Source organism: Colletotrichum chrysophilum, assembly GCF_026319265.1.
Source record: "Colletotrichum chrysophilum strain AFK26 chromosome Unknown scaffold_306, whole genome shotgun sequence".
Taxonomy (NCBI): domain Eukaryota; kingdom Fungi; phylum Ascomycota; class Sordariomycetes; order Glomerellales; family Glomerellaceae; genus Colletotrichum; species Colletotrichum chrysophilum.
The window spans coordinates 1-27507 of NW_026517593.1; the positions used below are offsets into that span (position 1 = coordinate 1).

General features: G+C 53.2%; 9 protein-coding genes across 9 annotated transcripts; 4 read left to right on the forward strand and 5 right to left on the reverse strand.

The window, feature by feature from the left end:
* Nucleotides 1–365: 365 nt before the first annotated feature.
* On the reverse strand, nucleotides 366–1013 carry COL26b_014189 (uncharacterized protein; the record flags this gene model as incomplete). The annotated part of the gene is made up of 2 exons (XM_053186766.1): nucleotides 366–604; nucleotides 713–1013. 2 exons carry the CDS (start codon nucleotides 1011–1013, stop codon nucleotides 366–368), a joined length of 540 nt encoding a protein of 179 aa, XP_053029281.1.
* A 546-nt stretch (nucleotides 1014–1559) lies between these two features.
* Nucleotides 1560–1914, reverse strand: COL26b_014190 (uncharacterized protein; the record flags this gene model as incomplete). The annotated part of the gene is made up of 2 exons (XM_053186767.1): nucleotides 1560–1763; nucleotides 1825–1914. 2 exons carry the CDS (start codon nucleotides 1912–1914, stop codon nucleotides 1560–1562), a joined length of 294 nt encoding a protein of 97 aa, XP_053029282.1.
* Nucleotides 1915–3455: 1541 nt separating this feature from the next.
* On the forward strand, nucleotides 3456–4585 carry COL26b_014191 (uncharacterized protein; the record flags this gene model as incomplete). Its single annotated transcript, XM_053186768.1, has 2 exons — nucleotides 3456–3579; nucleotides 3636–4585. 2 exons carry the CDS (start codon nucleotides 3456–3458, stop codon nucleotides 4583–4585), a joined length of 1074 nt encoding a protein of 357 aa, XP_053029283.1.
* Nucleotides 4586–8161: 3576 nt separating this feature from the next.
* Nucleotides 8162–10111, reverse strand: COL26b_014192 (uncharacterized protein; the record flags this gene model as incomplete). The annotated part of the gene is made up of 6 exons (XM_053186769.1): nucleotides 8162–8424; nucleotides 8481–8892; nucleotides 8956–9335; nucleotides 9390–9511; nucleotides 9562–9904; nucleotides 9991–10111. 6 exons carry the CDS (start codon nucleotides 10109–10111, stop codon nucleotides 8162–8164), a joined length of 1641 nt encoding a protein of 546 aa, XP_053029284.1.
* A 3155-nt stretch (nucleotides 10112–13266) lies between these two features.
* Nucleotides 13267–14448, forward strand: COL26b_014193 (uncharacterized protein; the record flags this gene model as incomplete). The annotated part of the gene is made up of 3 exons (XM_053186770.1): nucleotides 13267–13993; nucleotides 14121–14149; nucleotides 14209–14448. The coding sequence occupies 3 exons, from the start codon at nucleotides 13267–13269 to the stop codon at nucleotides 14446–14448; spliced, it is 996 nt and encodes a 331-aa protein (XP_053029285.1).
* Nucleotides 14449–15808: 1360 nt separating this feature from the next.
* Nucleotides 15809–16953, forward strand: COL26b_014194 (uncharacterized protein; the record flags this gene model as incomplete). Its single annotated transcript, XM_053186771.1, has 2 exons — nucleotides 15809–16135; nucleotides 16210–16953. The coding sequence occupies 2 exons, from the start codon at nucleotides 15809–15811 to the stop codon at nucleotides 16951–16953; spliced, it is 1071 nt and encodes a 356-aa protein (XP_053029286.1).
* A 189-nt stretch (nucleotides 16954–17142) lies between these two features.
* Nucleotides 17143–19310, reverse strand: COL26b_014195 (uncharacterized protein; the record flags this gene model as incomplete). The annotated part of the gene is made up of 6 exons (XM_053186772.1): nucleotides 17143–17210; nucleotides 17321–18151; nucleotides 18259–18879; nucleotides 18936–19023; nucleotides 19107–19236; nucleotides 19288–19310. The coding sequence occupies 6 exons, from the start codon at nucleotides 19308–19310 to the stop codon at nucleotides 17143–17145; spliced, it is 1761 nt and encodes a 586-aa protein (XP_053029287.1).
* Nucleotides 19311–20773: 1463 nt separating this feature from the next.
* COL26b_014196 (uncharacterized protein) lies at nucleotides 20774–21439 on the reverse strand (the record flags this gene model as incomplete). The annotated part of the gene is made up of 1 exon (XM_053186773.1): nucleotides 20774–21439. The coding sequence occupies one exon, from the start codon at nucleotides 21437–21439 to the stop codon at nucleotides 20774–20776; it is 666 nt and encodes a 221-aa protein (XP_053029288.1).
* Nucleotides 21440–23309: 1870 nt separating this feature from the next.
* On the forward strand, nucleotides 23310–27371 carry COL26b_014197 (uncharacterized protein; the record flags this gene model as incomplete). Its single annotated transcript, XM_053186774.1, has 3 exons — nucleotides 23310–25080; nucleotides 25159–25692; nucleotides 25750–27371. 3 exons carry the CDS (start codon nucleotides 23310–23312, stop codon nucleotides 27369–27371), a joined length of 3927 nt encoding a protein of 1308 aa, XP_053029289.1.
* Nucleotides 27372–27507: the final 136 nt, after the last annotated feature.

Sequence of the window (27507 nt, forward strand, 5' to 3'; positions counted from 1 at the left end):
AGGGCCGCAGGCTCTAGCTACATACTCTGCAGTACACGCCGCTTCCTAACGTCCTCCAAGTCTTGCCCGAGGGCTACTATGTGCTTGATTCATCCCTAGTTCCCACTGGTACCCTAGTTCCGTTATAACAATCTGGTTTCCTACTAACTAAAGGTAATTAATCTTTCGTTGAGATTAGGCTAGATCCTAACTCTTAGTAACGCGGGCAGATCTTCTGGAAGAAGTCTGTCCCGTGATAGGCTTTCTTCTTTCGAACTTTCCAGTAGAAAGAAGAGCCACCGCCGGTGTCCAGGGAGTCGTGGCTTCCGTTGTACCTTTAGATGAGCCAGTCGGAACTTCGTCGAGACAAACTGGAAGGTAGTGATTCACCAGACCCATGTGTCACCTGAAAACTTCTCAATCCAAAGCATATCGTCATTTCTGTCACCGTCAACCTCCGCACAGCGGAGGTTGGCACGATCCTTTCCGATCGCAAACTTGATCTGGCCGACATCGACAAAGGCGCCACTGTCTTGTTGAAGGTGGCCACTAACGGTGCCATCGGGTGCGATGCACAAGTAGTTGGCGCGATTGCTCCCAGTCAAATCGGCAGAGCGAACAGCCACTGTCAGATCCAGTTAGTGCATTTCATCATTAATAATCACAATTCAGCCAGCAACATTGGTGATTGCTGAAATCGGGTACCCTGCTTTGAAAATCAGGGGCAGCTTACAATCGAAGACACCGAGGCCCCTCTTATACCCACAAGTCCGACCTGGAGCTGGGTTTGTCAAATGAGTCCATCCCCAACCGCCAGTCTGTGGACATTGGTTAGGGAAAACTTCCACGGCATTGGTCTCAGGGTTGACATAGATGATATCGCAGTCGTCATTCCCGTCCCAGTCCTGCAGGTGCAGATCCCGACGGTCCATGCTCCGTAGTGGTCGAAACATGATGCCGGGGCTTGGATCCCAATATCCCTTTACCTCGGTGTCACCAATAGTGTCCTTGCTACGGTTGATGAAGAGGGTCATTTCCCCTGTTGGCTGTGTCCACACATAGTCAACTCGTCCATCACGATGGCCCACCATATTGCAGTACTTATTGCCATCGGCCACAATCTTGCTGCCGCCTCCGCCAATATTCTTCCACACTCGCGGGAGTTATCCTCCGCCAAGTTCGTGTGCTCCAGATACACGTAGTGCTGCGGTAGGTTTCCGGAGACACTTCTCTGACCGTAGATGCGTGCAAAATGGATTCGGGTACGGAGGTTAGTACCACCCATGCCCATATGCGTCGGACCGGAGGATGCGCCCTGGTAAAACGTCTGACGCCATGCGACGTTGAGGCCATCCCCAGCGTACCCCTTTCTGCAACTCCTGGAGTTTGTCCAGATGTACGTTTTGCCTCCATCATCCACCCACTTGGCAACACTCTCTACCCTATTGCGCCATTATAGTCAGTTTCCCGAGTCCTTTTGTCACAAGGATGACTTACATCTCCATTAAGCATTATTCAGACAAGGTCCACTTACCTCGGCCGTCCCCATCAATGCAAGTTAACCAAATAATTTACTTATTTCATTCACTATTGTGGTAGTAGATACCGTCAGGGTTGCGGCTTTCGCGCCGAGTAAACCCGCCAACCTCCATTCCAATGCGCTCGAACTTGTCGCAAATGGTCGGGCCACTGTTCACTTCGCCAGGTTCAACGAGCTTCCCAGCATCCGCAGCCTTGTTGATGGCTTTGTAGAAGATGTAGCCCATCTTGAGGAAACCGTTGTCCTGCGGGGTCATAAAATGTCAGCTCAGACTCAAGAATGCGACTTTCAACCCATGGACTCACATTCGGGTGAACCTTGATGACCTCCTCCTGGTTGTAGTCGTTCCAGGTCTTGATCCATCCGCTGGCTGGATGTGGAGCTGACGGATCCATATCCACCAGCGGTCTCAGCAGTAGATCTGCCTCTCTCTAGGCCCATCACATTACATGTGCACACACGCATATTAGATAGTGGCATTGAATATTGAAATAACTGCGCGCACTTCGATCCTGTCGTCGGCCATGGGCAGGCTTGAAATTGGTTCAGCTGCCACTAGATTGAGAGTATGGTGTTTTCGTCAAGAAAATCGAAACCTTGCATCAAACGATCCAGTTCGTATCGACTCATTTGCCTTGTTCACATAGATACTACACACATACTAATGTCTTGGCTGAGCAACAGGAGCATCGTGGCCACACCTCCTCTATTGCGATTGCAAGCAGATCACTAGAGCGCCGTGTTCTAGAAAAAGTCCAGCCGCAACAGCCTGGGCTTGGCGCAAACGGCCTAGACGACGGCCATGTCGTGTTGCCTAGGTATGAAAGAATCTGCCGTGATGGCAAAGTTCCTCGACACAGGGGTTTTCTGAGTGCGTATGTCTTGGGAAACCCATCCTTTCGGGGGAAGGGGCCCATTTTGCATGCGGTCCAAACCACAACCCACGCGGGACGTTGGCGCGGCCCGTAGCGGGCGGTTCAGCCCGCCACACTCCTTTAAACCACCAAGCTCGGCATGCGATTCCACTCAACTAGCATGTTTTGGGACACATCCGGCGCATGTTGGGTGCATGTCTTACTTCAGCCGTGTGATCGGAACTCAGGTCCGGTACTATGGACTCAAGGCATGGCCTGGCCAGACCCTGTTGTCACAGCTCTGCCACCTTCCAGTCCAATCATGATGCAAATGAAAGTCAGCATGCTCCAAAATATCCTTCTAGATGTCTCAGCCTTTTTACCCGTTTTCATCAATTTCGTCCCAGCGGCCGGTTCTCAGGGAAGGCTCTGCCCGATTCGTCGCAGATTTGATGGCTGAATACCTCACAAGCGGACGCTCAAGGGCCACCTGTCGGTTGAAGTGCCGAAAACGTCACACAAGCTTTTCAAGTTTGTGATTGAGGCGCATATGGTGAAGATCTTGGAAGAAGGGATGGGCGGATTGGAGCCTTCTGGAGTGACGAAACCGTGAAACCCCCAAACTTCAGAGCCCAGATCGATAAGCCGGTTCACTCTGGGCATCTTCGCCCGAGATAGGGTTTTCTTCGAGATGTAGCGAGAATGGACTGGATGGTCTATGGCTAGCTGTTCCACACGCCACGGTCGCCTTAGCCTTTCCAAGTCCCCTTAGGTGAATGAGGGTGACTTGATCCACGCAGCCAGATCTGTAAGTATTTTGGTTGCTGGTGTCAAAGTGCACCTCATCGTGCTAGGTTTGAGTACCCGCCGGTTTCGACTTTTACCGCAACGCACGCTTGGCCTTTCGATCTCTAGATGGGAAACGCATGTGGACCTGGTTGAACATACAGAGAAGAATACATTGTGTACTTAAATGCCCTCTGCCGCACCTTTGTAGAATAATAACAAGCCAGCTTCTACCAGCAGCCTTCTGTTTAGCTACCACTTATTATCAAGTCTGAACTTCAGAAAATCTTTCCATCATGTCCACTCAAATTATTACCTCAACCACCGAAAATGGAGCATCGGTCACTACTGACCAGCTTCCACAAGACCTCATCAACGCGATGCAAACCCTGTTCGGCAAGCACCAAGGTTACCGCACTAGTATGTAGATCTATCCACCTGACGAAGTTTTAGCCTGACCATTTCCTTCTTCATAGCCCATGCCAAGGGTCTTCTTGTCGAAGGAGTTTTCAAGCCCATGGAGGAGGCAAAGACTCTTTCGACAGCAGCCCATTTCAACAATCCCTCAACTCCAGTCATCGCTCGCTTCTCGGTCGGCGGAGGCCTGCCGAAGATTGCCGACTTCGATCCAAGAGCCACTCCCAAAGGTATTGCGGTTCGATTCCAGGTCGACGAGAACACGCACACCGACCTGATCTCCCATTCATTCAATGGCTTCGCTGTCAGGACCGGAGAAGACTTTTTGGCTTTTCTTAAGGTCTTCACGGCCTTTGGTGTCACCAAGGACGCCCTTGAAAAAGCGCAGAAGAAGGGCGGAGATACCTCCAAGGAACAGGCAGCATTCAGCCAAGCCCAGCAGATGTTCGGCGCATTTCTCGCCATCCATCCATCCGCTGCCCAATTCGTCAAAGGAGCGAAGCCAAACCCCTACAACTATGGTACCTTGAAGTACTACGAAGTTAATACTCACGTCCTCACCAACGCCGATGGCAAAGTCAGCAACGTCCGTTATAAATTGGAGCCCGCAGACGGAGAGCATCTGTACACCGACGACGAATTGGAGAACCTGGCGCCCAGCTACCTAGAGGAGGATCTTCAGCAGAGATTTCCGGAGAAGCCCATCACCTTCAACATCATGGCCCATATTGCGGACCCTAGCGATGTCTTGGATGACGCCACGGTGCCATACAAGAGCACAACATTTGTCTCGGTTGGGACGCTGGAGATCAACAAGGTCTGTGATGACAACGTTGAGAGGCAGCAGCAGATTGCGTTCAGCCCCACTCCAGAGAAGGGCGGCATCCAAGGCATCATGTCTTCCCAGGATCCTCTCATTCAAGTCCGCAGGGGAGTGTACTGGATCAGCGCTGACCAGCGCAGACATGAGAAGCAAACCGAGACTACGGAGTTTGAAGAGGAAAACTAGTTACTGTATGAGTCTATATTTAGCTACCACCTTGGAGTTTATTCTCTGGGCAGAATGAAACGAGAACCAGATTCCAGAAGATGAACAACAATGAAGACATGAGTGACATTGTAAAACAACCCAAGCCTGAATGATACCGATTACACCTCCATAATTCCTCGAGCATTTTCCAAAATTTCCTGCGTGATTTCTTCGACCTTCGCCTCGATATGAACTCGTAGTACTGTTTCTTCGCCTAGATAACCATGTGCAGCTTTGGGGCGGGGAACTGAGCCAAAGCTCGTCATCGCCCTTGGATCCAAGGGATTCAATACGGGAAGCTCCTCCTCCTCCTCATAAAGAGGAACAAAGAGAAGTCCGATGCCATATTCTTCCACAGTCTTTCTGATGGAGTCCTTGTGCCATTGCTCTAGCTCTGGGTGTGTGACGACCATCAAGGCAGGGTTTAACTTCCGCCCGATCTCATCCCCAAGCGGAGTGGATATGACAGGCTTATTGACATATTTTGTCGTGGGAAGGCCCGAAGACATGAAGCTTCTCGCGATGCTGGAAGTTGAGGCGGCATCCGAAGTGGCGGATGCGATAGAACTAAAGGAGCCTCGCCGACTGGTCGATGTCGAGGATGTCCCACCAAAGCCAGAGAAGCCCTCATTGGCAGGTCGGGATTCTTCGGGGAACAAAAGACCCGTTCTGGTCATCTTGGAAAGCCACATGCGCTCATATCGCGCCTCATTCGGTCGGACAGCTTCGGCATCGCCATCAGCTCCCGAGAGACCTCTCCACATGCCCACGGTGGCGGCTTTGGCTGACGTCTCATGCAAGCTGTCGCCTTGGAAGAGCGGACAGGACAGTGCCGCAGCGACTGATTTCGCGATCTGAACTTTGCCTGCCACCGATGTCGAAGCTGTGATGAGAATGATGTACTTCGATGGTTTGGTATTCTCCTGGAGCCCTGTCTCCGGTTTATCGGGGAGACGATGAAGCATCGCCTGCGGCGTCGGTGGCCGGATCGGATAGTCAGTCATCCTGGACGCACCGAAGTTTGGTCGCTGTTTCTGTAGCAGGATGATAAGAAGATCGTTTGGTCGATCTGACGCTCACCCTTTGACGACCGCTACCCCGCTTTGCGTGGCTTCAGGCTACCGGATCCTTCGTGGATATTCGGCTGAATCACATGACACCAAAATCATTCCATCGTTTCTCTCAGAAAGATTTTCGCATGATTGTTTTTACAACAGTTTCACTCAATTACATCTTCCGATATTCGCCTATGTCTTTTGGTATGTGTAGCGCGGCCCTAACGAACTCATCACCCTTAATTCCCGTGGTTTGACGTAGAATGGTTCTGTCGCGTCGAAGTACTCGTTATAGTAGTCTTTTGTCATTTGGTGCTTTTCGTCTCAATCAACAGCCGGAAATTTGAAGTAATGTCAAGTTATCTCACCTTCATAATCCAATCTACGGGCTCGGACCTTGTGGATTTCAGCATCAACTCGGACAAACATCCCTAAAACCACCACGAGTAACTCACCATTTCTCAATCCACGTAATCGTCCCAGGCGAATCATGCACTTGATACATCTCAAAGTGCATCAACTCAGGCTCCCTCTTCAACCTCTCTATCGTCGGCTCGGCGGCTTCTAGGAACCTCGCCACGTCCCTCGGCCGGACGTGGACCGTTACGTGGAAAACCGTCGACATCGTAACTTGAATAACGGGCTGCGATCCGATGAAGTGGATTGTTTTGTCAGACGAAAGACGTCGTCAAAGCTACGGAGCTATGATCCCGGGGACCGCAAGCTTTATGTGGCACGCAATAACAGTCGCCCCGCACGTCCGAGGTCGAGCCCAACGGTAGCTCAGAGGGTGAAACGTCTGATGTCCGACCAGCTCCGAGAGATGTCTTGCCGGAATTCCGGACGTGCACTGGCGTGGACTTGCGTGATGTCATCCCACAATTGTCCACGGATATGAAGCACAGGCACATTGTTCAACCTTTGATTGGCTATGCAGAAGTGTTCGATAGACAGGCTCATGTACAGCTATCAATGCGTTGAGCCTGAAGGAGCAACCTCTGAGTGCGAGACGCGATGCTTCTCAGTGCCATCCTCGCTCCACGTCCTTCGGCCCTCTCGCTTTGAAGCGAGCCACGCAAAGAAGAGTATGATTGTAGCGACAAGCAAAACACCGCAAGCAAGCGCCAGCGTTACAACACAAGGTCCATAATACGTTTTCAATTGGTAGTCGTATCCCGGCTGAGTCCTAGAGCTGCTCCGCACGCCGGAATAGCTCGGTGTGCCCCTTCGTGCCTTTTCGCAGAATGCAAACACGCAGCCCACAGCGGCGATGGTGAAAATCAACGACAGGACGGAGAAGGCGATGGAGACTAGGTTGCAGATTCGATTACGTCTCACAAACGCTGCTACTAGCAGGATAATCGCCGCACCATTCGTGGCCGTCGCAACAGCTGGAAGCACGAACCCTAAGGTCATATCGCGCATGCCACCGGGCTTGAATGTGGGCGGGAAGTCGCTGTTAAGTGGGCGCATGACCAAGGCTGGATCGTAGCCTGATGTGCCGTTGACTCTGACACAGCCTTCCGGGAACAAAACTCTGTATGGTGATTAGTTGCAAAGTCCATCGCCGAGAAGAGAAGCAACCGTCCCAGGGCAATTTACCTTGGTTCGGTGGTAAGCTGACACCAGCCCCAAAGCCCAAAGTGCACCCTGATCTGTGGTTGAAAATTCGAGCTAAACCTTGAACTTGCATCGACGGTGAAGATAGGCAAGCTTGTGTTTGGGATGGAAGCGCAGGTAACAATGAGAAGGGCGAGTGCCACGACCAACGACAAGGCCCCCACCGCAGCCAACAGTCGAGCGCCCATGATGATCGAATGAAGCAAGATGAGTTGGTGGGAAATGCGATGTGTAACGATTTCCGGTATTTTGGATATCCTCCTTCTATATAACGGCCCAGGCTCTCAATAGGGCTGGATCTGTAGGACCCCATCAGAGCTTTATAGACGCCAGATGGATCGACAGGGCAGCTTATCTCGGGCAAGTCCGAGTTCCTAATGCCATATTAGCAGGGCGAGATCTCTGCCACGATGGCTTAGAGCTATTTTGTCGCTCCTTCTTGAAAACGGAGGTGCGTTATGCCTTGTGTCTTAGAATCTGACGTCAAATAAAGCTGGGCGCACATCAGGGTCCAATCAGTTCTGAATCAGAGGATTTAATAGGATTGATCGTCAGCTGTCAGCACCTCGTCTTGGCACTGCTATCACAAAGAAATTCGATTTTGCGCTTGTGCACATCGCCCTCTGCCTCTCAGGCTGGAATGCTGCTTTTCAGCCCTCTGAGAAACCTTCTGGCTGCTGATTGAGTTACCTAGGGCGCGATTTTAGGACCTGCCAAGAAACAAGTACGTCATGGTAAGGTACAGAAAGGCACATGCTTGATAACAATCTTGTAGTTTCTCCCTTCAAGATCAAGGAATTATCTTTAAAACTTTGAATTTCTACATATCCTTTACATGTAAGGTATCACATCAGCCATGGGGTATCTGCATCTCTCTCTCCTACGCCGACATGGCAGGCCGCGTCTGCTCATCAACAACCTCCCTGAAAATCTGGTTCTTCTTGGCCACGTCAGCCGTACCACTGCGGTCGCCGAAAACCTCGTCCATCTGCTCCAAGGTTCGACCAGCAGTCTCGGGAACCAACCACCAGACCCAGACGAAGGACAGCAAGCAGAAGACGGCGAAGAAGATGTAGGCTCCGAAGCCGGTGTTCTGGACGAGGGGAGGCGTGATGAGACCAATGATAAAGTTGTTGATCCAGTCTGAATCATTGTTAGTCTCTTAATGACGGGAGAACATTGTGTCGTGGATAACTTACTGGAGCAAGTGGAAAGGGCAACACCCTTGGCACGGAGAGAAGACGGGAAGACCTCGGAAGGCATGGCCCAGGGGACAGGTCCCCAGGAAGCGCCGAAGCTGAGCATGTAGATCATCAGGAAGGTGACACTGACCCATCCCTGGGTCGTGTAGCTCGGCCAGTCGTGCGAGTAGACACCGACAAGCGCGGCGATAATCGTGTGGGACACAAACATGAGGGCACTGCCGATAAGCAGGATGGAGCGACGTCCGAAGCGGTCCATAGTCCACAGACTGGGAATGACACCAACCAGCTGAACACAGTTGAGGACACCGGACATGATGAGCTGCATGTTGCTGTCGAGTCCCATGGTCGCGAAGAGGGTAGGGGAGTAGTAGATCAACGCGTTGATACCGACGAATTGTTGGAAGAACTATTTTCAGCGTGGTTAGCATCCATTTCTGGTGTTTTGGGCGGCCTGTGGTGGGGAACATACCATCAGCAAAACTCCGACTTGAGTGCGCTTCCAGCAGCCAGCCTTGAAGCAGTCGGTCCACGAGGCAACCTCCAGCTTCAAGCTGCTTCCAAGGTCGTTGTTTCCAACGAGGGTCGGGTGTCGCTCGGCAGACACGGAGGTCTGGAAGCGGGCCTCGGCGATGATCTCCATCCACTCGCGGCGGACTCGGGGGTCGGTGTCGGGCAGCGTGCGGAGCTTGGACAGGTTGCGGAGAGCTTCCTCTTCGCGGCCCTTGGACGCCAGCCATCGGGGAGAGTATGGGAGGAAGACGGCACCGAAGCCGAGGAGGAGGCCGGGAAGGATCTGAATGAGGAAGGGGAGTTGCCACGACCAGTGGTTCGGGATGCTCTTGGTTCCGTCTGCGATGCATCAGTTAGAATGGCTCATGAAGCTGAGTTTCCTGTGGTACTTACAGGTAATCCAGAATGAGATGACAATGCCGACAACGATAGAAAGCTGCTCAAAGACCAAAAGGGAGCCACGAATCTCGGGAGGCGAGATTTCAGAGATGTACAAAGGGACAACCATTGACAACCTAGCCCAGTCAGTTTACGAAGATCCATAGGCAGAGGCTATAAAACTCACATGCCGATGCCCAAACCTCCGATGAAGCGACCACCAACCAGCATGTCGTAGTTGAGCGCAGAAGTCTGGATAGCGGAACCAATGGTGAAGACAACAACAGCAACCATGATGGAGCGCTTGCGAGAGATCCAGTCGGCGATCCAACCCTGGTTAAGCGCGCCGATGAAGGCACCAAGGGTAATCATGGCCGTCATCAGACCCTTCTTGAAGCCGGAGCCGGCGGCGTGATCGGAGACTTCGGGGAATCGCTCGAGGAACTGGTCCATGACCAGTGTGACTGAGATGACACCTTGATCGTAGCCGAAGAGTAGACCTCCAATTGCCGAGAAGGCTGCGCAGAGGGCTACATAGTGGGAGGAGAAGATTCCGCGAAATCCTACGTCGAAAGTGAGCGCGAGTTGAATAGTCTAGCAGGTGATGTTTGCGTACCTGAGGGTCCGTAAGGATCGAGAGCATCATCGGAGAGAACCGTCTCTTGCTGCTCGGTCGAGGCGCCGAACTTGGTCGACGACTTTTCCAAGTCGGAGGCTGATGCCGGTCGATGAGCCATGATGAACCGTTTGTGTACCGTATGAGTCTGGAGAAAGATTTGTTAGTTCGTGACATTTTGGCATGGTGTTGATGTGAAACGGATGCCTGACTAAGCTGAGCAACGCTTAGGAGGCAGGCCGGATTGGGATGAACTCACTTTGGGTAGTGTTGATGTGTAACCCTGCGAGCTGGGACCAAGTAATGGGGAGAATGAAAAAGCTCAATCCAGTCTGTGAACCGGAATCAAGTACGAGGGGGTATCAAAATATGTTGGTGAGAAGGGAGCTTGGGTCGCACTCGACTGAAGTCTCAAGAACGCAACATGATTCACAAAACATGGCACGACGACGTCTTTATAGACTTTTCCGCTGGACCTCGCGTTCTCCCCTTCGGTTTCCCCAAATTCCTTGGCCAGGGCCAGCCCAGCTGGTCCCGAAGACGCCCGTTCCCAATTGCACGGCATCGAAAAAAACAAGACAAGGGCAATGGGCGCCCCACTGCGCTTGGAAAGCCGTAGATACTCGACGGGACCTACGTATGGAATAGCCGCAGCGAGCCAATGGCCACGCGCTAGTTGTCACACACACACACATACACACTCACCTGTCTCTCCCAAAAACAGGCACGCACTCCTCACACATACACGAGCCGCTAAATCGTGGGGGAATTAAAAGAGGGTTTCTGGGGAATTGGAGAAATGGGGAATCCGTGTCAGCGTTCGCTCCGCTTCCAAAACGCGGGCTGTCAGTGGCTGCAGGGGGGTGTGGTCACAGGGGAGGGGGCTAGGAAGCGTCTGTCGCTGGACCTATGGATTCCTCTTATTTTCGGCCATCAGTCCGGGTACCGCGAATTACGACCGGGGTTATGCCCGCGGCAGTTTTGGAGAAAACTTGGCCAAGGCTGGATATTGAGACACAAGTTGTCGTTGCCGGTGGGTTAGCATCACAGCAAGTCTGCTGCCTCTGCAGACAACACGTTGATGGCCGATGACAGCGCCTGACGGACGATCCCTGCTCCGCCCCTGTCCTCGGCAGTGGTCCGTTAATCGAGCGCCCAGAGGTGGGACTATGGAAGGACTTCGAAGATGGAACAGCGGTTCTGTTATGTTCTGTCTCCTGACTGATAACAGACCGTCTTTCCATACACCGCCAGGGGGTGGTTGTTGGAAGATTCTCGCAAGTGAGTTTGGCCGTGGGGGATGGAAGCTTTGGTGGGGAAGGACAGTGTCTTCGAGGAGAGGCTCGAAAAGCTCCGGAATCTCGCCGTGGGACACTCCACAGCAGATGGAGAAACCCCGTCTGGGGTGGTGGTCATTGGTCGCTATGGGTTCCTGTTAACGCGAGTCAGGGGCGGGCCGCCTCTCTACGGCTGTAACGTGCATTAACAGCTTCGTCATAGGCTAGGGGGGTTGCCGTCTACCTAGCCAGCTATTCGTGTGTGTGCTCGCATTGTCGGGGCGGGATGATTTGGTAATTTGGGCCGGTGTAAAGCTCGCTGCGAAATGGGAGCCGGCCTAGGAGCTTTCTTCCTCTTCCACGCGGGGGAGCAAGTCGCCCCGATGCAGCCATTTCCCGTTATCACCAACCGGGAAATGCTTTTATCCCCTCGACCTTCCCTTGGCCACCACAATCGTCTCATTTTCACGAAAGAACAGCCGATTGAAGGTCGCAGACGACGGGGTGAAAGGGTCCAAAATCATGTCGACGACATGTCTGGTACGTGTTTATTCCCACGCGGACTTTTCTTTTAGTCTTCATCGTTACCCCAGATTGTCCACACCCGCACGTTTATTTCTACCCCGGATTTCGTCTAAGCAGCCACAAGATCTGAAAGTCTGGAGTACATATGTCGTCCGGACTACATGTGGCGTCTGGAGTGTCTTCACTTTTGGGGAGCAAAGTTCAATTGCTGACATGACTTTGTGGTTTCGGGGTTTCTGCTCTGTTTTTGCGTCTGGGCTGGGGAGAAAAATGCCTGAATAGAGAATTCCCCAAAAACAAGTCGGGAATTCAGACCTCATTCAGCATCGAAACCCCAAAACCCACTCAGGCGCAACAACAGCCGCAGAGCCCCAAGGACCGCATTGCCAAAACCAGACCTGCAAAAAGCAACACCTCAAATGCGCGTGGAGCACCGATGACGCCGCCGCTCCCGCTGGTCCGCCGTCCTCTCGGGCCGACACCACCACAGCAGCAGCAATCTCATGTATTCGATGCAGAGCGACTGGCAAGGACTGCGTCCCGGCCCCCGCTATTCGGTTCAAGCACTCTACCGAGTAAGGCGGAGCTCCCTCTTGTCTTTTCCTGCGCCGTGACCGACATGAGAAGTTTCCTGTTGCAGCCGGCCCTTGCCAATGGACAAGGACCACGAGAATGACACGCCCACCGGGGGCCCGGTTCCGCGATGGACCCGGTTTCTGTCGTTATCGTCGGCCTCTCGTCACGAGGACCAAGGAGCCAGCAGCAGCAGCCAGCTGAAGTGCGTTATTTTTCACTGCGGAACAAACCGCTGATCACTTTTGTGTTATCGTCAGGACGCCGAGTGCATCGGAGACTTGGGTGCGCTACCCGCGGCGTTGTAAGTGCTTGCCCGCAACATTTTCGTGCTTTTCGTCTATTGTGCTTCTTGGCGTGTATGCTTGAGAATGGAGACCCCGATAAGCCTCATCCTCATCTTGTTTTCGTTTTCGATCATCGATGTTTAGTGTGTGTGACTTGTAAAGATTGACAAACGTTGTGTGCCTGGCAGTGCATTTCGTCGATGAGACGCAGGAACTCGAGGCCCTCTATTGGTCCGAGGATGGAAGCCCGCCCTTCATGAGGCAGGTCGACGCGCCGGCTCAGGAGCAGGCAGTCGTGCAAGCAACCTCGGAGAGGTCGAGGAATTCGTCAGTTCAGCAAACTCTCCATGAGCATCTCCCAACCGCCGCCATTAGTCCGTTCAACCAGCCTGCTTCAACTCCAGCCACGAGTTGGAAGGAGGTGCAAACACCAACGCCGTTGCCTACCGTCTACAGCTCAATACCGCCAGGCTCAACACTTGGGCTGGCCAACTATGAACATCATGGGGACGTTGTGTTTCCCTTTACGCAGCCCCATGAGGTGAGGTTGATGAAGTACTACCTCGAATACATGTGCACCTGGGTTAGTCTTCATCCCTTCGTGATCAATATCTATGCATCATGGTCTAAGAGAGATACAGTTCGACCTCTGTGACGCCCGCCGCCACTTCGCCATCGTCGTCCCTCAGAGAGCAATAACCTGCCCGACCCTCCTCAACGCAATCTTCGCCCTCTCCTCCCGCCACCTCAGCCTGCACGACCAATATGACCCCTACGCCTCGGACCGCTACCACCAGGAATGCCTCAAGCACCTCACCACGATCTCCAACGACTCCTCGGCCCTCACAAACGACGACCTCCTCGCCGCCACCATCCTCCTCCGCACCCTCGAGGAGCTCGACGTGCCCCTCATCGGGACCGACCACGAAGGCCACCTGCTCGGCATCCAGCTCTTCATGAACACGCAGAACGGCGGGCTGCCGCGCCAGAGTCAGCTGCGCCAGGCCTGTTTCTGGGTCGGCCTGCGCCAGGAGATCACCATGGCGTTCGCCACGCAGCGGCCCATCATGGTCAAGCTCGACCACCTCTTCATCGACCGCTCGTTCTCGCCTGCCGACGACGACTGCTGGGCGAACCGCATCGTGGTGCACTGCGCCGAGGTGGTGCAGTTCTGCTTCGGCGAGGTGGACAACCGCAAGAGCGAGTACCAGCGGCTGGTGGAGTACGACCACAACTGGTTGAGGGCGCGGCCGCTGTCGTGGTTGCCGATTGCGTATAGCGAACCGGACCCGGCGGCGGACCAGGCGTTTCCGCGCATCTTCTATATCAACCATGCTGTTGGTAAGTTGGCCGCGTGTTCCAGTGTTGCTGCAAATACTGACGTTAGAAGTTATTGGCAACGTTCATGGCACTCTTGCACGAGCACTCCTCATGTGTCACGATGAAAGTATTCCACGCATAGGACCAGCACGCAGACTGGCGAGGCAAAAGTTGGATGTAAGTCGTCAACCCTCTAAACTGTCTAATTCATGTGCTTTGCTAACTAGCCGGCGCAGAACGACATTAGGACGCAAATACGAGAACTCTGCGGCACCGCTCTCTCCAACAAGGACACAATCCCAGCCATGTTCACGGCCTGCATGGGCGTGACCGCGTGCGGCGACCGGTTCACCGACCACGTGGAGCAAAGGGCTCTTCTCGACATCTTGGTCAAGACAGATGTGCACCACATGTGGCCGACGGCGTCGGCGCAGTCGCACCTGAAGCGGGCGTGGGGTTGGGAAGATGATTCATGAGACTCTGGCTGTTTTCGAAAAATATTGAGGGCATGCTGTGAATTGTAGAATATCCACTTTGATGAGCGAGGGTTTTCAATAGTCCGCTACGAATTACCGGGACTCATTAACAAACTGAAAAATGCATTAAGAATTACTAGTCTGCTTGATTCCATTTCCGTTGCATCTCGGCAGGTGACTGGCCAATTCCATCAAACTTCGGCAAACTTGCCAACTTACACCCCTTGACGAATGATCAGGCAGACAATGTCATACACAGCATATTTCCCGACAACCAACCCGAGTGCGAAAAAGGACTTCTGCTCAGCCAAGCTAACCTCAACTTCTCCAAACCGCAATTACCCCAGAAACTTGTTAGCTCCCCGCGGCCCCCGGGACCCCAGATTGTGAGGGGAAAAGAAGGGGAACAGGCTGGGGGTTGGGGGTGGGCGTGGATGAGTTCCATGAATGCGGAGAAACCGAGATCACAGATATTGGCATCTTGACACCATGCACGCTGAACCCCATAAAGTTTCATCGCATTTGGGCCGAATCTCTGATTAGTCTTCGGCCCAGCCGTTGGGGTAGAGGCTGCCAAACGATTGCGTCGGCAACCACCAAACCCCGCGGCCCCCATTCGGACAGAATTTCCCTCTCATCTGAATCCAGTATCGGGGCAACTTTCCCCGATCAGGGCAGCATCCAATCCGCATCGTCGCTTTGCACATCCCCAGATCCCCCACCTGCTCTATCCAGAAAACACGGCAACTATCCCCTACAAAAATCAGGGTCCGTCGTCTTACACCAAGTTTCGCCTCAATGCCAATGGCCATTTTAAGCCTCTCTCCAACTCCACGTCTCCAACATCCCCAACCTGCCGGCGCGTCGCTTCTGTTGAAACCGCGTCTTGCCAAGTGGGCTTTTTTCATGGTCTTCAACATGGCGCTTCTACTTTCCATAGGCCAATTCCTGGGTTTCCCTATCCACGAGGATGGCTTAATTGGACAGGCGGTCGGGCTCGCCTGCTGGCGTCAGTGGCGTCTGCCCCACGGGTAAGACATCATGTCGGGATCCGAATCCCGACATGGATGCGATGAAGAAAAATAGAAAAAAAATATGTCGTGGCGCGTGAAAAAGAATCGGTGAGGCCTGCATGAAAGGCGGCGGTATATAATCCGCCCAGCCGCCTTCCTCTGCATCCTCCCGAAATGTCTTAGCAGCTCCTCTCGTTCATCCCCATTCCAGTGATACCCCCGCGGTAGCCCAACACCTCCGGCTTCACCTCGACGACCGCCTCCATTCCACGACGCCCTCACCTCCCATCACCCCAGCCGCCATCCCTCGCTCGGCCAGTCAATTCAGATCCAGAAGCACACGCAAAATGTCAACACAAAAGCTCCACGTAGGCGTCGCAGGCCTCGGCCGCATGGGCAAGCGCCACGCCCTCAACTTCCACCAGAACGTCCCCCGCGCATCCCTCGTCGCCGTCTCCTCCCCCGACGCCGCCGAGCGCCAATGGGCCTCCGAGACCCTCGCCCCGCACGGCGTCGCCGTCTACGAGTCCTACGACGACATGCTCGCCCACGCCGGTCTCCAGGCCGTCTGCGTCGCCTCCGCTACCGCCGTCCACGCCGAGCAGGCCATCAAGGCCATCGACGCCGGCAAGCACGTCCTCTGCGAGAAGCCCCTCGGCACGACTGTTGAGGTGGTGAGTTGACCCCGTCCATCCTTTCCCCAGAAAATCCCCGAGACACCATGAACACATACTAACACCACGCAAAGTCCCAAACAGTAGTCGACGCATCCGTCCGCCGCCCCGAGCTCAAGGTAATGTGCGGCTTCTCCCGCCGCTTCGACGCCTCCTACCGCGACGCCCACGCAAAGATGTCCGCCGGCCTCATCGGCCGCCCCGCCGTCCTGCGCTCCCAGACCTGCGACGTCCTCGACCCCACGGGCTTCTTCGTCGCCTACGCCCAGTTCTCCGGCGGCATCTTCGTCGACTGCTCCATCCACGACATCGACCTCGCCCTGTGGTTCTTCGACGAGGACAAGAGCAAGGTGAAATCCGTCCACGCCGTCGGCATCACCGCCGTCGAGCCCGACCTGCGCAAGCACAACGACCGCGACAACGCCGTCGGCACCGTCGAGTTCTACGACGGCCGCATTGCCTACCTGTATGCCTCGCGCATGATGGCCGCCGGCCAGGAGGATTCGACTGAGATTATTGGCACCAAGGGCAAGCTGACGGTGAACCTGCTGCCCGCCGAGAACCACGTCAAGATCTACCAGCCCGGCGGCATCAGGCAAGAGCTGCCCCAGACCTACTGGGACCGCTTCAGGGCGGCGTTCACGACGGAGGCGATTGAGTTCACAGAGAGCGTGTTGGAGGACAAGCCCGTGCCGGTGAAGCTGACGTCTGCTGTTGCCGCAGTCAAGATCGGCGCTGCATTACAAGAGTCCATGATCACGGGGCAGAAGATCTGGTTCGACGAGAGTGGAAACCGGACAGAGAAGGCTCAGTTGTAATCTATTCATATCAAAGCCTTAGACGACGGCCATGTGCAATAAAACCCTGGAAATGGGTGCCTTGTCCTTGCCGCCAACACTTGATCATGCCAAATCCTTCAGTCGTGCGTAACCATAGATATGCGTGGTCTAAAACTTCTCAAAACATCGAATCGGGCTTGATACCCTCTTCTACACATTGTACATCTCTCAAGACTGAACGCAGTCAATGTTGGGTGCATCCGCGTCATACATCTTCTTGGAGGTCTTCGCGCGCTCTGCAATTGTATTAGCAATCTGGACACAGAACACAGGCAAGGGGAACAGAAGTCTAGTGTGGTGAAGGGGTCTACGCACCACCAGAAAACAACTTGTTTCACAGACTTACTTGTAGTCTTGACATTGAGCCTTCCTCTTTCCACCTCTCGGGCCGTTTTGTGATCCAACTTGGGGCCGGTCTCAGCCGAGGCTGGGGCGGAACTGGGGGTAAAGACCGGAGCCGGAGCAAAGGCTGAAGCAGGAGCGAAAGCCGGAGAAGGGGCTGGAGACGGTGCCCGGACGGGCTCTTTGCGGGGAGCTGGACGCTGGAGGGGCTCCTTGTGGGAGGAGGGCATGGTTCGGGACCCAGTAGCGGGGTTGGTATCGGCGGTTTGCTTCAACTCCGGTTGCTCGTTGTGGACTTCGTCGGGCACAAGAGAATCCTGCTGGATGGAAGTGCTACCAAAGGCATAGCTACCACTGCATCTGGCAGGCAACTCCAGGGTGTCATCTTGTTGGATGGACGAGCTGCTAAGGTGATACCCTCCACTTCGCCGATCAGATGTGGCTGGCTTTGAATGAACGTCGCTGGTGCCAGCACCTCGGGTGTGGACTGCCAGGGAAACCTCGAAGCTGCCAGGCACATGGAATCTCGTCTTAGTCTTGTGGGCTATTTGGTCAGGAGGCGTCATCTTGCTCTGAATAGAAGGTCGCGAGGGGATGACACGACGCTTCTCCCGGATCTCGCCTTCCTCAGATTCCTCTTCGCAGGATTCGAATGCCTCCGAACTATCATCGGACGGCGAAGCCTTTCCGCTGGGTGTGGGGAAAGGCGTGGGAGCCCAAGATGACTTCACTGCGGGGGTCGGCTTGGTGGCAGGTCCTCGCTTGATGGAGAGGGCAGGGAACTTGGGAGGGAACGCTCGCTGGTCTTTGAAGGCGAAGTTGAAAGCGCCGGCATCTTTCAATGATGAAACAAGTTAGCTGTGGTCTTCTTGAAGCTTTTACTTCGTCTCTGAGTGTGATAGGCTCAAATTTGGGGGAAAAGAAAAACAGGTCTGTACATACCCATGCCGCGGCTGAATCGTGGGCCAGCAAAGGGAGTAGATCCAGCATCAGCGGTCCGCATCGAGTCGGGGCCAATAGCTTCGGCCGCACTAGGAGGACTCTCCAACTTGATTTTCTTGGACGTATCCGGAGTCTGCGGGCCCTCGCTTGCGCTCTCCCGGGCAGGTTTCTTCGACACCGGGGTATCGAAGGTTGGGAAGTCGATGGCGGAGTCGTTGACTCTATGCTGCTTCTCGGCATCGGCTAACTTCTTCTCGGACTCCTCAGTCACTCGCGTGATCTCGCTAACGGCAGTCGACAGGGTGTCGAAGCAGAACTTGGGGTCGTCTTGGAGAAGATTGCAGAAGTCTTGCTGCTGGAGGAGCATGCACAGGTGAGGTCCAATGGCCTTCTGGAACTCCTGCTTCAGGTCATCGTGGGCGTCGCTGGCCTCGTCGACGATGATGTCGGCCACCGCCATGAAGTCTTCCAACATGTCGACGCGCTTATCGAGGATATCGCTCAGGTCACGGCCGACACGAGAAGCGAGTTCAGCCGTGAGGTCGGACACGCCAAGAGACGCAGCAACGTCGTGGATCGTGAGGAGATCGAAAATCTCGGGCTTGTGGGGCAGCGCATCATCTGAAAGCTGTCAGCTGGAGTTGACAGAAAGAGCGGCGCAGGATCAGTGAGTTTACCTCCGACGTACAACCACTTGAGAACGGTTTCCAGTGCAGGGGCTTTGAAGAGGTGGTCCTTCAACGCGAATTTCTTGACGCGGTCGTCCTGGTAGAACACGTGGTTAACAAAGCTCCTGTCGAATGCAATATGCAAAAACAAATGGGAAGTGGAGAGGAAGTTTGAGTTACCATTGCGGCCTTCTGATCGACGAGAAAGTCTACCATCTCGCTCCTTCCTCGGATGACCTTGTCGTGCAGCTCCCACTTTTCTTCGCCCATCATGAGCCAGATGTCGGCATCCTTTTTGGTCTCCCAGAGGCTACGAGACTGTCAGCAGGTGCGAAGAAAAAACTCCCGATTGATTTCTTACGAGGCGATGTCGGGATCAGCCATGGCGAAAGACTGGGGAGTTGATCGCAAGTTGGTGTGGTTGTCGTCTTTTGGCATGTGTTGGTGTGCCTTGGAGGGATGGGGAGAAGGAGAAGATATTTCCAAGTTGAAAACTCGGTACGAGGCAGAAAATACAGAAGAGGTGGTGGGGTGTAGAAGGTAGAAGAGTTAGCGTGAGATGTCGTCAGGAGGAGGCAGGTGAGGAACCCAAAGGAAGGTAGGTGCTTGCCTCGAGTGAGGAAGGAGCAGAATAAGCTGTGCCTTCTCTCTCGCACAAAGAAGAGTCGAGGTCAAAGCTTGTTACGTTCGCAAGTTCACCTAATCAGACAGGCATCTTTGTTGCTTGATCGTTCTGGGTTGTGGTCAGGTGAGGTGAGCGGTCCACGCTTCACCCAGGTGAGCTGGCCTGAGGCTGATGCCCCCCTCCAACCACCCGCCCCTAGCTATTTCTTTGAGGTTGCGGTAGGATCTGTCAACCAGTTACAACTAAGAGATGGGCCGAATGGTCTAGTTGGTAAAGCATCTCTAACAACTTAAAACCAATACCACCCAATGAGTTTCTGGTTACTCTGTTGAGGGTAGGGGCGCTCAGTTCGAATCTTGCAAAAAACAATAAGCAAGGAGGGCCTAGTGGATGACCATCGCGTTATCTTTTGACTTTTTGGCCATCTGAATATGTTGATTTTTTAATTTTCTTTTTCTCGTTGAAGTTTCGCAAGGCCTCTCACGATAACTTCCCCAGACTGCCATCCTGACCTGCATGATCAACTGTTGCCGCTCACACTGGCAAAACCTGCCGCCGCAGGAACAGTCGGCATCCGTCAGTGGGACATAGAACAAGACCCACGTTCTGCTTTTCTGCCCCAATCTTCTCATTGATCTCGCCGTGAGCCGGTTCGATGAGATCAAAAGTCTGTAAAAACGCCACGATAACAAAGGAAAGCTCCTTCAAAGCAATCTGCTCTCCCAGACGCCTGCGAGGGCCTCCGTTGAATGAGAAAAATGCATTCGCCTCCGTCGTCACAGGGTCATCCCAGCGCTCCGGACGGAAGTCACTCGCATCTAGCCCGTATACTTCCTTCCTCCGAGACGTCACATACGGTGATATGACCACTACTTCTCCCTTCCTGATGAGCAGCGGGCTGAGTCCATCTTCCCCGCCGCCAACGGGGAGTATGTTTGTCTTGGTGGCTTGGCGAGTATTCAGAGGAATCGCAGGGTAGAGCCGAAGACCTACCATCATGTTAGATGATCATGACAAAGGCAATATGTGCCTCGGACGAAAACAGGTACTTGCATTCTTTTATGACCTGAGCAAGGTACGGCATTTCTCGCAGATCTGCCTTGGACGCCAGCGCTCTTTGGCCCATCACTGTGCCGACTTCGTTGCGTAACTTATCGATGACTCGTGGTGTGCGAGCAAGCAGTCGGCTATGGCTAAGAGTTAGCATCTACCTTAATAACAATCACTCAAGGACTAACAATGTCCAAATAAGCGCCGACGCTGTTGAGTCTCTGCCAGCCAGAAGTACGTTGATGACATGGTCGCGGATGCTGTCGTCGCTCATTCCATCTTGGGCCATCTGTTCAATAAGGCTGTCGGCTGCTCGGCCTCCAACAATAGCCGGCTTCAAGGATCGAACTTCAGCAAGGAAATCCTCCACATAATGCCGGACTTCGATGCAGGCAGTCCGAAACCTGGCTGGGTTGTACATGTTATGGAAGGGAACGCAACGGAACCGTCTGACGAGGCCTTCCGAGGCGATGCAGAAGTTCTCTGCAAATTTCCGGTTGCGGGTGCTTTCCGGGGTGTTCTCGCCGAACTTCAAGGTGTAAGTCGACCTGCCCAGAAGCCGGGCCGAGGAGTTGTCCATGAAAAGATCGAATATGAGAGGTTGGAGGTCGACGACGCCGCCTTGCTCGGAAAGTGGAAGACGAGCCAGAAAATTTTCAACGTGCTCGGCCAGCTTCTCAAGGCCATAAGTGGACGACGAGGAGAAGAGGTGCTTCCTCAACATAGCTCGCGACTTCTTCCCAGCAGCACCTTCTTGGACAAAAATACCATCACCAATAAGCTGGTGAAAGATTTCTGCCCTGGGACCGAAAGAATAGTCTGGTGTGTCGTCAGCCATGATTCAAGCGCATTCAGTTATTATGTCGTATGTATTCACCAGAAAAGTTGGAGGACAGAATCGCTTCGATGTTCTGAGGGGCAAGGATATTATGGCTGCGAGGCCCGAAAAGAAAGAATTGTGAGATGACGCCCTGTGGAAACTCTTCTGCGATTTCAAAAATAGTTTTGAGTAACTGCTTGCGTTCATCAGCTTGCCACAGTTGCCACATGCGATCAATACCCAGAGGCCAACGATTGTATATCATGATTGGTGGTTTGCAACCATGTTTATAACCGTAAGCCGTGTCTCTCTGGAAGTGGGCAGAGTTTTCAGTCAGCATTTCAAACGTCGAACGTGAATATTGGGCGTGGATAATGCTTACTGAGTATTCGGAATACCACTGCAGGGTTTTATAGAAAGTAAATAGAAACAGAAAGAGACAAAGAAGACATAAGTAAACATATCCCGAGCCGAATTGTTGCCTCAGGGGCAAGTAATAATACGCCATAGGCTGAGTGAGTTCCATGATGGAATTTGAGAGTGCGAGAGAAACAAGATAGAAAAGTAAGGAGTGGACAAAAGAATCGTACTACAGATCGGAGTTGGAAATGACACCTCGGTCGAAAACGAGCGAGGTGACTTCCAAAGCCCAACTTATACCCTTATCACAAATAGGATATCGTTGGATTCAAGCTTTCAAGACGTACCAAGATATGCTTCGAAAACTCACTGCATCTATTCTAACCAGGCGCCAGAGACGTTCTTCGCATCGTCTGAGCCCACAATTTAGGTCGAAACACTGCATTCCGGTGAATATCACGTCAGATGTTAGTTAACACATGAATTGTGTAGAATTCACCTGTTTAGACAGTCTTGGGGCACAGCTGATGGTCGGATGTTCCCTCCTCATTTCACTGAGACAACATTGTGAATGCGCCCACTAGGTATTTTTGCCATGATTGTCCTTGATGTTAGATGTGGGATAGAGCGAGGCCGTTCGTAATTCAGCCACCAACCTAGTAATAATTGGCCCAGCATGCCGCAATCTGACGGACATGGTCCCAGCTGACACGCCCGGATCCCCAACGCCGAATCTGGCGTTATTGCCGCCACTAAAACGGGAGGACTTGAGCGGCTGGGATCTACGAGAGGACGGAGGCAGAGAGGACGGAGGCAGCACGTGGCTTTGCGGTTAGGCAGCTCTCTAAACATGTCAGCAAGTCAGAGGAACCGCGACCTTCAGGATTTAGTGGGTAGTCCGAGTTGAATCAAAAGGCATCAAGCGCTAAGCTAGTGTGCCGTTGCAACTCGGAATACTTACCTCGAGTAAGCGTGGCGCTTCACTGTGCGCCCGCGACTAAAATGAGGGATGGCAGCGCTTCCACCAAGCTTGCGAGAGAGCTTACTGGCTGCTCGGACGCTTTGGGTAAGGTAAGAAATATTCACCCTCTTGACAACAAGTAATTCTAGCTTCAGCGACGAAAACTTCACCAATGATACTGGCAGCCATGTGACTGCGCCATTTACGAAAAACTTGAGACAAGCCTCGTCAAGAATTTCCGCCGGGTCTTACGTAGGAACGTGCACTGCTAAGAAGGCGTGCCTTGAGTGTTGCTGGATGTCGGCCTCGACTCGAACTAACTATGGCTACTTTGCCTGCTTGAAGGAAGATACACTTGGTGAATGCTCTCCCCTCTCAATGAGTCTCCCAACTTGGCTGAACTATCCTGTCTCCTTCTTCTCTTAGCGCATTGCTGTCGCAGCCGACAGTCGATCCAACTGGATTCTGGGACCAGATTATACAACGGTTTAGACGCTTCTCCCATAACATCATCTTCATCATCTTCATGCCCAGACTGGGATGAAACTGGTCTACATTGAGAGCATCATGGGCTCCTCATCAGTCTCCGAATCTGCAACACAGGTTCCTTCGTCACACTCAAATGAATCACTCGGATGGCAATCTGGCCGTGAAGAGATTACCATACACGCCACAGATGATTCGATAACCCAGCCACCATCATCCGATATACTGACGGCGAAAGAAGACGAGAGAAGCTCTGCACGGCTATTACCTCACGAGTCCGACATCCTAAACCGGCAGGTCAACCTTCCTAGGATCCCCTACAGCGCCAGAGTCCTGTATCGCTATGCGTCTACGAGCGACAAGATCATCCTCGCCGCCTCAGTTTTGTTGGCCGTGATAGCAGGCGCAGCCCTGCCGCTCATGACTCTCGTGTTCGGCGGGCTCCAGAAGGAGTTCATGGACTTTTTTGCCGGCCGCGTGGCGCGGGACGACTTCATGGATCGCATCGACTACTACATTCAATACTTTGCGTACCTGGGCATTGTCGAGTTCACCACGCAGTACTTGACGACGGTTGGATTTATGTACACGGGCGAACACATCGCCGGAAGCATTCGAGAGAAATATCTCGAGAGCTGCGTGCGTCAAAACATCGGCTTTTTCGACGTGGTCGGCACCGGCGAGCTGTCGACACAAATCGCTTCGCACACCAACCTGATCCAGGACGGCATCTCAGAGAAGGTCTCGATCACTCTTGTGGCTGTGTCGACCTTTGTCTCGGCCTTCGTCATCAGCTTTACAAAGAACTGGAAGCTTACTTTGATGCTGTTTTCTCTTGTCATGGGCATCATCGTCGACATCGCCATAGGCTCCCGTGTAGCCAGTCGGTTCACCGGACAGAGTATGCAGGCATATGCAAAAGGTGGCAACGTCGCGGATGCTGTCTTCAGGTCAATTCAAAGCACGGTGGCATTCGGGGCCCAAGAGCGTATGAGCAAGCAATATTACGGCCACTTGATGAAATCAGAAGCGCTCGCCTGTCGCGGTAGGAGCATCATCGCCATGTCAGTTGCTGGGATGATGTTTCTCCTGTACCTCACGTACGGCCTGGCTTTCTGGCAAGGAAGCTCCTTTCTTGTCCGTGGAAATGTAGCAATACAAGACGTTCTCACCATCATAATGTCGGTTGTTTTGGGAGCCTTCAGTCTGGGGAGTGTTGCGTCCAATCTCCAGGCTTTCACAGCCGCCGCCGCTGCCGCTTCAGACATCTTCAACATCATTGATCGTCAATCGCCTATAGACCCGTGCTCGGATGAGGGCAACATGCTGGACATGGTGAAGGGAACGATTCGACTCACCGGTATCAAACACGTCTATCCTTCTCGTCCAGACGTCATCGTTCTCGACGGCTTCGACTTGACGATTCCTGCAGGCAAAACCACTGCTATTGTCGGAGCTTCCGGATCGGGCAAAAGTAGCATCATTGGTTTGATTGAGAAGTTCTATCAGCCAGTCTCTGGGGCCATTTTTCTTGATGACCATGATATAAATGGACTCAATTTGAAGTGGTTGCGTAGACAGATGGCTCTGGTTGGGCAGGAACCGATACTGTTCCGCGCCACCATTTTTGAGAACATCTGCGCTGGTTTACAGGGGACAGAGCATGAAAACTCAAACAGGGACCAAAAGCGTCAACTCGTCATTCAGGCTGCGCAAAGGTCCAATGCCTACGGCTTCATTTCTACCCTGCCAGATGGTCTCGACACTATGGTCGGCGAGAAGGGCTCCCAGTTGTCAGGTGGCCAGAAGCAGCGCATCGCCATTGCCAGAGCAATTATTTCGGACCCTAAGAGTTAGTCAAATGATTCCCCCGCAACCTCATCGCTTGAATCACTTGCATGTACTGACATCACGTCAGTTCTCCTACTAGACGAAGCTACCTCAGCCCTGGACTCGGAATCGGAAAGCGTAGTCCAGGCAGCTCTCCGGGCCGCATCTGAAGGCCGCACAACTATCACCATCGCGCACCGTCTCTCTACGGTCAAGCACGCAGACAACATCATCCTCATGGCAGACGGCAAAATCATCGAACAGGGCACTCACGACGCATTGATAGGCCGTAAAGGCGCCTATCACAGGCTGTCAACAGCACAGGATCCGTCTTTGGTCAACAAAATGATTCTCCGGGAACAGTCCCATGCCAGTTTAAAAGATCCGGCGGACACGAAGGGTGGAACTTTGGAATCTGAGCCACTGCCTCGCCGAGGCTCCTTTCGAAACGCAGGTTCAGATTCAGGTTTGCAACCACAGCCCATCGCACAACTAAGAGCTCAGGAACAACAAAGCTATAGCATTTGGTCGCTGCTCAAGTTCATCGCCTCCTTCAACAAACCTGAACTGGGAATCATGTTCGTGGGCCTGGTTTTCGCTGCTATTTGCGGAGGGGGAAACCCCACACAAGCCGGTACGTCGTTGCGCCCAGTAGTTGAGGCTCACGTCGCATGTGTCTGACTTTGAACAGTATTCTTCGCCAAACAACTCTCCATTCTCTCTCAATATGGAGTATCTGCCGACGACGCTGAAACCAAACACAACTCGGACTACTGGAGCGAACTATACCTGATGCTCGCATTGGTGCAGTTCGTCGCGTTCGCCGCGCAGGGCCTCATCTTTGCAAGCACCTCCGAACGCCTTATTCGTCGTGCGCGCGACACAGCTTTCCGAATGCTCATGAAACAGGACATCTCGTTTTTTGATCAAGATCACAATAATTCCGGTGCACTGACGCACCTTCTCTCAACGGGTGCGAATCAGCTCGCTGGCCTGAGCGGCATCACCTTGGGCACGCTGGTCATGGTCATCACAACTTTGATCACGGCGATCACCGTATCAGCCGCTATTGGGTGGCGCCTGGCGCTCGTTTGTACCGCAACTGTGCCCATACTGTTGGCCTGTGGCTTCCTTCGCTTCTGGCTCCTGTCTCGTTTCCAACAGCGAGCGAAGGCCGCGTACGAATCATCGGCATCATTCGCGTCTGAAGCAGTCGCTTCCATGCGGACAGTCGCGTCACTTTCCATCGAATCGGATATCATCAGTCGCTACAGAGAGGCTCTGAAGACGCAACAGCGACAAAGCTTGATCTCCGTGGCAGAATCAAGTCTTCTATATGCCGCTGCCCAATCCCTTTTATTCCTATGCTTTGCCTTGGGATACTGGTATGGAGCCTCTCTGATTGCTGGACACGACTATACCCTGTTTCAGTTCTTTCTTTGCTTCATGGCAGTTGCATACGGAGCTCAGTCAGCGGGCGTTATCTTTTCTTTCGCCCCGGATATGGGGAAAGCCTACCAGGCTGCGTCTGAATTCAAAAAGCTGCACGATCGCCAACCCGCCGTCGACGCGACTTCCTCCGGCGGCAGGCATATAGAGACGGTCCAGGGCAACATTGAATTCGTCAACGTTCACTTTCACTATCCTTCTCGGCCCGAAGTGTCAGTTCTTCGTGGATTGGACATATCCATCCGAGCGGGTCAATATGTTGCTTTCGTTGGCTCCTCTGGGTGTGGTAAAAGCACCACCATCTCCCTCCTCGAGAGGTTCTACGATGCTACAAGCGGGGCTATATACGTGGACGGCCAGAACATCCACACCTTGAACGTGGCAAACTGGCGTTCCCACGTTGCTCTCGTTAGCCAAGAACCTACCTTGTACCCGGGAACAATACGAGACAACATCCAGATGGGAAGTCTCAAAGACGCCGTTTCCGAGGACGCTATCGAGCTTGCCTGTCGCGAAGCCAACATTCACGACTTTGTTCTGTCTTTACCTGAAGGGCTGAATACCCCGGTTGGCGATAACGGCGTTTTGCTATCGGGTGGTCAGAAGCAAAGGATCGCGATTGCTCGGGCGTTGATTAGGCGCCCCAAAGTCTTACTGCTGGATGAGGCAACATCGGCTTTAGATCAAGACTCAGAACGCACAGTGCAGTTGGCATTGGATAACGCAGCGCGGAGCCGCACAACGATTGTTGTTGCTCATCGTCTTAGTACCATCGCAAAGGCAGACGTAATTTACGTCTTCGATGAAGGAAGTGTGGTAGAGCGTGGTTCACACGATGAATTAATGGCCGCGAATGGGCGATAAGTCAACGTACCCACTTCCGAAACACCCCCCCATGCGAAACAATAAAAATGCCTCACCGCCACCACCAACCTCCCACTTTCACTAACAACAATATTTTGAATCCTCATCCAAATAACCTCATCTTTCGCACAGCAGT